Source organism: Oryzias latipes, chromosome 21, assembly GCF_053564925.1.
Source record: "Oryzias latipes strain Hd-rR chromosome 21, Olatipes_Hd-rR_3.1".
NCBI lineage: Eukaryota > Metazoa > Chordata > Actinopteri > Beloniformes > Adrianichthyidae > Oryzias > Oryzias latipes.
In genome coordinates, this window is record NC_136257.1 from 26,447,585 (window position 1) to 26,455,135 (window position 7,551).

Sequence of the window (7,551 nt, forward strand, 5' to 3'; positions counted from 1 at the left end):
TTCATTAAAGTCTGAACATTTGCTAGTCAAAGTGATGACTGACAGGCAGGAATTAGCACAGCAGTCTCATGCATTGTGCTGTATTGTGCAGTTAGGAAGAGAATTTTAAACAGCAAATTTCAATTTGACAGCAGTCTAGATGATTTTTGAAGATAAGGGTTTACTTTTTTGGGATATATAAAGCATTTTGCAAGAAACTGAGCTGCCGTGAAGTCTTCAAAGGGGCAGCCAATTTTACATCTTCTGACTGACATAAAAGGAGGTTACCTATTTACCTTATTCAAATAGAAAAACAAATATATAAGCTTTTTATTTAATTTGGTGAGATTTTAATGAAGAAAAGACAAGTAAGCATCACAATACACAAAACTAAAATTCAAGTATAAAAATGTTCCCAAACAAATATTTACACTTCTGTAATCTCATATTCTGAGATGCTGGAGTCATTTACATCCTACAGATACATCTCAAACAGCTCACCGCTTTTTTTCAAATTTTCTAAAAGATAGTTGCAACTTCTAACTCTGTCGCCACAGTCACTATATTAGGACTCTGCTTGTGTGCAGGAGCCCCCGCCACTGCAGCTTCATGCTGCTGCTGATTGAAGTAGGACGGAAGGGTCCCAGACTTCGAGAACGTCTGCATGCTGCTTCGTGATTTCGGCTGATTTGTCCCATAACCACAGTCATTCCTGTTGCCGTGATGATTGTTGAAGACGGGCGCTGGAGAGAAGCCCATTGTGTACGCTTGATCCCTGGAAGCTCGGAGGCTCTGCAGCGGGATTGCACAATAGGTGCCTTGGCAGTCTCCAGAAATGCTGTTTGCAGCACCTGAAACGAAAGTGAAATTCAAAAAGGTAACTGCTGATGCTGATCCTGCGATGCCACTGATCAATTGTAAATTTGAAAAGTTTCGCATAGTCGTGTTTGATTTTAGGATTTAGGAGAAAGCTTACTTTTTAGTCTCGGCTGAAAGGTACTGAAGTTCTTCTTGCCCCCATCCCCGCTGATGTCAGAGTCACTGTCGTTGAAGTCGCTGTCCCCTTTCCCGCTGTCCTTCACGCTCAGCTGGTCATTATTGTTGATGCCACTGTAATCAACAAATACAGTATGAACCACATGAACTGGGTTATTGATGTCCACTTTTTTTTTTCAAATGTAGGGCTCGACTTGCCCATCTAACCTCATTCTACAGTCATGCCACAAGCAACAAACTGAGTGCTTTTGAAGGACACTTGCTGTAAAGTGTTACATATCTGAGAAAAAAAAAGGTTTTTCTTACCTCACTTGCAGGCAGTATCTATCACCTTGCCACATGGATGCGGGCTGAAAATGCTTGGAGGGCAGGAAGATCTAAAAGGAAAACACAGTGACCTTAGTTTCTGGCAGATACATCAAAATATGACACGGAAAATCTTCCGAGCGACTTACTTTTGTGTCTGAGTCTCCACTCCTCTCCTCGTACAGGCAAGAATTGTCCAGCGACAGAGACGTCCCCTCGTGGAAAAATCCCCGCTGGCCTGTGTAAATGTTTGGCTCTGCTAAACTGAGCATGGGCAGAGGCCTCCCATCAAACAGGTTCACTTCTCTCTTGCTGCCATGGCTTCTCCTCCCACGACTCAGTTTGCATGTGACAGTCACAGCTATTATTGCAATTAACAACAATGCACAACCCCCACTGAGCATGATAATAATAATTAGCGGCCCATCAAAGCTGAAGCCTTCCTCATCACTTGACCGCAGCACAAGGATGACTTGGTCTTCGGCAGGCTCTGCGTCTGAGATGACAAACCTAATCGTGGCGCTGCTGGAGAGCGGAGACCTGCCGCCGTCACTCACTGTGATTTTTATTTCCAGCACGTCCCCATTTTCAGCTGTCAGCCTTTGTTTTAGAGCAATCTCTCCCGTGTCTTCGTTTATCGTAAACAGCTTGGGGTCACCTTGTACAATATGGTAGGCAAGCTCGCCGTTCAGTCCTTCGTCCTCATCTTCAGCTGATACTTGAAGGGCAAGATAACCAGAGGGTGCGTTGTAGGGCAGAGATATATCAGCTGAGTTATTCAGGAAGACAGGGAAGGTGAAGTATGGATAGTTGTCATTCTGATCTACAACTCTGATCTGGATTGTTGATGTGCTGGAAAGAGGGGGGGAGCCTCTGTCCTCTGCTTGGATGACCACCTCAATTTGCTGCAACGTTTCAAAATCAAACGACCTCAAAGAATACAAAGATCCTGAGTGAGAGTCCACAGAAACATAAGTGGAGACTGGAGATCCTCCTTCCACCTCTGAGTCTATGAGTTTGTAGGAAACTTTGGCATTTTTTCCAGTGTCGGGATCACTTGCAACAACCGTGGTTAAAAATGAGCCTGGAATATTATTTTCCAGGACTGAAATCTCATAGAGGGGCTTGCTGAAGAGTGGGGGGTTGTCATTCTCATCAGTCACGCTGATGGTGTACTGCCTGACAGTTTTAAAAGGAGGCTGTCCCAAGTCCTCTGCTACCACAGTCAGGTTATACTCTGGGATGCTTTCTCTGTCTAAAGTTTTAGTGGTGACGATCATGAACGTGTCTCCATACGCCTGCTGAAGGCTGAAGTGCTCGTGCCCGAGCAGGCTGACGCGCACGTAGCCGTTGGAGCCAGAGTCTCTGTCCGAGGTGCTGATGAGAGCCACAAAGCTCTCCGCGGCCGCAGCCTCGGTGATGTACGCCACCCCGTCGCTGCTGGAGGTCATGGGTTTGATACTGATCTCCGGCGCGTTGTCGTTCACGTCCACGACTTCTATCACAACTTTACAGATGGACGGAACCGAGTTCTCACCTGAATCAGAGGCTCTGATTTTCAGCTCGTAGGACCTCCTCTTCTCAAAGTCAACGCGCGCCTTTAAAGTCACATCCCCGGAGTGAGAGTCGACGTGGAAAATGCGAGCAGCCTCCGTGGACACGCCGGTGCCGAGCGCGTACACAACTTCCCCGTTGACGCCGTCATCCGGGTCGAAGGCGTGCACCCTGAGGACCCGGTGTCCCACCGGAGCGTCCTCGTTCAGCTCAACATTCAGAGAGCTGTGCTCGAAGACCGGGCTGTTGTCGTTGAAGTCCAGAACTCTGATGTGCACGGTCATGGAGCCGGACTTTGGAGGCTCTCCTCCATCAGACGCAGTCACTTGGATTGTGTAGGAATCTTCAAGTTCCCTGTCGAGCTCACGCACCAGCACCAGCTCCGCAAACTTTCCCCCGTCCTCCCCTTCACGCACTTCCACGGAGAAGTGTCCGCAGGGGGAGATAGTGTAGCTCTGGATGTAGTTTTCACCTACATCCTCATCCACTGCCATCTGCAGGGGGAATCTGGAGTCAAGGGGCACATTTTCTACGATCTCCAGACTCGTCTCGTTGAGTGGGAAGCGAGGAGAGTGGTCATTGATGTCTTTCACCTCTATCTCCACGTGGATGAGCTGAAACTTTTCTTTGGACAGGGCCACGATGTCGAAAGTGATGAGGCAGCGGGGGGACCTGGGGCATAGCTGCTCTCGATCAATCGGTTCTGCCACACTCAGGAGTCCGTCAGACTCCCTCATCTTAACCACGGAGGAATTACTCTCCTGCATGAAGCGGAAGGACGTGTCCGGGTCATCTCCAGGATCAATTTTTAAATCCTGAGACAAATTTCCAATCTCTGTCCCGGGTGCATCCTCTTCAAAAGTGAAATACCTTGTAGTTGTGCAACCAACGGAGTGTGAAAATACAGCGAGCAGCAGAAAAAGGCCAACTGTTGCAGCTGCGCAGTCAAATCCCATGATGAGGAAGGAGCCGCCGAAAAACGCACTTAAATGGTGCCAAATGGCGGTAACACGTCTCCTGGGCCAGAGTCAGCACTGTGTTGTCAGACTTAGCTGGGACTGTATAAGCTCCAGTGTATGCAAATGGGCTGACCAGCTGACCAATGGCCTTCCAGGAGTGCGCCAAAAGCCAAACGTTTGAGCTTCAACTCACCGTTTGGGCGCAAATGGCTCATCAGATAAACTGATTGTGGCCCTTCAATCCACATGATGATATTGTTACATAAATTAAACGGCAACTAATCAATTAACTTAATTACCTGAGTGGCTGCCAATTAGGTTAGCATGCAAAAGGAAGTTCAGGTGCTGGAACCTTCAACAACAATTATCTGCGTTATGTTGTTTGAATAATGCAATAGGCTACTCATGCCTTATATTATAAGTTTCTGCATAAAAATATAAGTGTGCCACGTTATGTAAAACAGCTAAGACAAATACTTTCCTCTATAACGTAAACACATAACAATGATTTGAACACATATTAGTGGAGTTTATGTTTCTTTTTTTTTTCTTTTTTTTTCATTTAAACTTGTCCTGTCCAACAGCTAGGCAGGCAGAATTTATGTTCCAGCACTTTTCCAGACTTGATAAAGCAGAAAAATCAAATATGTTAGAAAGGAAAATATATAGTTTGAAAATAACTGTAGCAAAGTGCTAAAAAAAGTTAAAGACAAAAGGATATTTTACCAAGAGCAAGACTTAATGGATTTAGAAGCATCTCTGTATAGGAACAAAAGACAACAAAACAAACACTGAATGGAACAAGTCCTCTGGCAGAACAGCATTTAAAACAACATTGATTCATTATTAATGCACAAAGCAGCAACAGCAGAAGGAGAGCACATTGGTTTGAGTACTTTGTTCTTTTAAAAGGAAACTTTAGGGTGTCAGTGCATTAAAAGGCAACTCCACAGCTTATATGAAGCATATATGAAAGTCTCACTGTACTTGCAATGTTTCCAAAAGTTATAAAATAATGATAGAAGATGTTTTAAACTACAGCATTTGTGATGGAAAAAAAAGTATTTTCTTTGAATGAAAAAAAAATCATTTCTGATAAGCAAAAACGAAGAGACATATTTAAAAATGACAGGAATGACTTTCATATTAACTGACTTGTTTAAAACTCTTTTCTGGTTTAATCTCCTCTTTTCCACACTACATTTTGTGTGTGTGTGTAATTTAAAGGCCCACTCAAATGAAAATTATGTTGTGGATGTTTTTAACAAGTTCTTGTGGTATTTCTCTCACGATGAAAAATTCTAATGAATGAGAAGGTGTGTCCAAAATTTTGGTTTGTACTGTATATAAAGTAAGTCTAAAATTGCACTTTTGGGTATTTCTTTATTCAAATTTTTGTGAATCAGGAGCAGACACAAAAATGCAGTTGGAAAATGTTTGTACTTGTGACACAGAGGTCATTATGGCAAACTAGAGGTTCCCTGCTCCGCTCCATTCTAATGAATTCCATTGTAGATGTAGATCCATGTACGTCTGTTATCGTCTGAGCTGGCATTTAACTATAAACTATAACTATTGGATAACTACAATTATTCTCGCCATTTTTGCCGCACTTCTAACGATAGGTTGGGGATATGAGGGGCTGTAAGCTAGCAGAACAGGGTGTAAACAGAGGGATGATGGGAAGTGGGGGGAAGGGCTTACTCTTCGTCAGAAGTCTCGCCCAAACCTCAGAGTCAAATTTTGAATTAACTACTACCACTTTGTAGAAACTATGCCCTAGAAAATGACACAGATTTTTTTGATTTAGCCTAAAAATAGCATAATCACAATCAAATTACCACTGGGCATGCTTTACAATAGATCATAATTTAATTAGAATGGGACTTTAAATTTATATTTGCATTAATTCACAGTGTTGCTTCCTGGCTGCCACACACCACTCATCGGTTTCCGCAGCGTTTTTCATTTGTTTGTTGCCCAGTTTTGTCATTTGATGCATGTTTTGTAGGTGTTGTTCCACTTTATGTTGACTCTTTAAAGTGGTTTATTAAAGCCTTGCTTGTCTTTTGGTGCTTATTATATCTCACATCAGTAACTATTTGAGTTTGTCCTCGGTTTTTGTCTGAAACCTTCATTTGACTCCTCACTTATGGTCACCCTCAAGTGCAAAGCACAGCAACAAATCGTTCAATGCAAAAACATATAAAAATTCACAACTATTAAAAAAGCAAAACTCAAAAAAAATAAAAATAAAAAAACATTGTTACATTTTAGAAATCAAAACAAAATAGCAGAAGCAAAAAGACAATTCCAAAAAACTGAAACAAAATGAAACGAAAAATTGAAATAAAATGTAAAAAGAATTGAAAGACAAGAAAGTACTCTGGGACATCACTGATTGGATGACAACCCGGTTCACTTTTTCAACCGGATATTATTTGGCATGGCAATATTTTCCAACAGAATATATTTCTTTACGAGGCCTATATCATGCTATTCTTAACCCTTTCAGAGGAAACTATATCCATGTATGATAATATATTACCTTTGATCCACTGAATAATAATTTTTTAAATGAAATGTGAATTATTTTCACAGCTCATTTTCCTCCCTGGGAGTAAGATGACTCAATCTCTAAGGCTTCGCCTTTCGCTCCTTGTGGGTACCGCCCATTGTATGTCATCAATTCACAGTCGGCCTCGGCACCGTGTCTGCGTTTTGCCCACGAAAACAAACAACATCTGAACTTTCGCAAAGATGGATGTGCATATTGTGCATATAAAAGAAAGGCATTTTGCAGATCACCGCTAGCTCAGCGGAAAAAATATGTGTTAGCCTGACAACGCAAACTCCTCCTGGAGTTCCCCATGTCGTTTTCGTGGGTTGGGAGGGACTTCTGCTTAAAAATGCTGGTTTTTAAAACTATGCTCAAAAATGTGTGAATGGCACAAAATACCACACTAGGATTGTTTTTTGTGAGGAATTAACATTATAATACACTTAAAAGCTCAAAACTGTCCTAGCTCTTTCAGCTTCTGGCTACACCCACTGCAAAAGTAGGGTATTTCCTCAATCCACTCTTTACAACAGTTCAGGCAAAGCATTATCATCCAATCACTTAGGGCCAATAATTCTTTCTTTTTCTTTTTTCCAGTTTCTTATTTTGTTAGATTTTTTTAAACATTTCATTTTGATTTCTGGAAATTAATTTTGCTTTCCAAAAGTTTTTTTGATCTGTTGATGTAATTTGTTCTTCAGGGCCTCTGTACTCAACCACAAGAAAGTAGGTGTCTAGTTTTCTTTTTCTTTTTTTTCAAACCAGCTGTACCTGCTGTTTCATCTGTTAGAAAACAGGAGGTGTAGAAAGCCAACAAAACCAGACACCAACAGTTTGATTAGTGTTGTGCTTTGAAACCCTACAATGTTAATTGTGCACAGAATATCAAGGAAACTGTGGAACCTGGCGGTATAATCAAGATTGTCTGCTGTGTAATAAACACCCAGTTGCACTTAATTTGCCCCTTTTCAACTGCAGTTTTGTAATAGAAGCCTTGAAATTTGGAAAAGAGTGCCCTGACTGCCACTCCCACCTCACACAGACTCAAAATACACACCGGTGAACCAGCATCAGCCTGATAGCAACAACAAAAGAGCTTGAGTCAACCAGACCTTTGGTCAGCCACATGGCTGATTAGCTTCTGCTGATTAAAAGGTGCCTATGGTCCTTCAAAAGGCTCTTGACACCTCACAAAAG

The 7,551-nt window shown here is 42.3% G+C and overlaps 1 protein-coding gene across 1 annotated transcript; it reads right to left on the minus strand.

Moving 5' to 3' along the window:
* Positions 1 to 306: 306 nt before the first annotated feature.
* On the minus strand, positions 307 to 5,846 carry pcdh8.1 (protocadherin 8, tandem duplication 1). Its single transcript, XM_004081781.4, has 4 exons — positions 1,431 to 5,846; positions 1,282 to 1,352; positions 956 to 1,089; positions 307 to 830 (listed from the first exon to the last, which is right to left on the minus strand). Exons 1-4 carry the CDS (start codon positions 3,789 to 3,791, stop codon positions 499 to 501), a joined length of 2,898 nt encoding a protein of 965 aa, XP_004081829.1. The 5' UTR covers positions 3,792 to 5,846; the 3' UTR covers positions 307 to 498.
* Between the last annotated feature and the right edge of the window lie 1,705 nt (positions 5,847 to 7,551).

What these genes read in the sequence shown, in the direction of transcription:
- pcdh8.1 (XM_004081781.4), bottom strand. Translation starts at nt 3,791, where the DNA reads ATGGGATTTGACTGCGCAGCTGCAACAGTTGGCCTTTTTCTGCTGCTC. An exon ending in GTGGAGACTCAGACACAAAA is followed by an intron (nt 1,353 to 1,430) that starts GTAAGTCGCTCG and finishes TTTTCCTTTTAG; the next exon opens with ATCTTCCTGCCCTCCAAGCA. An exon ending in AGATACTGCCTGCAAGTGAG is followed by an intron (nt 1,090 to 1,281) that starts GTAAGAAAAACC and finishes TGTTGATTACAG; the next exon opens with TGGCATCAACAATAATGACC.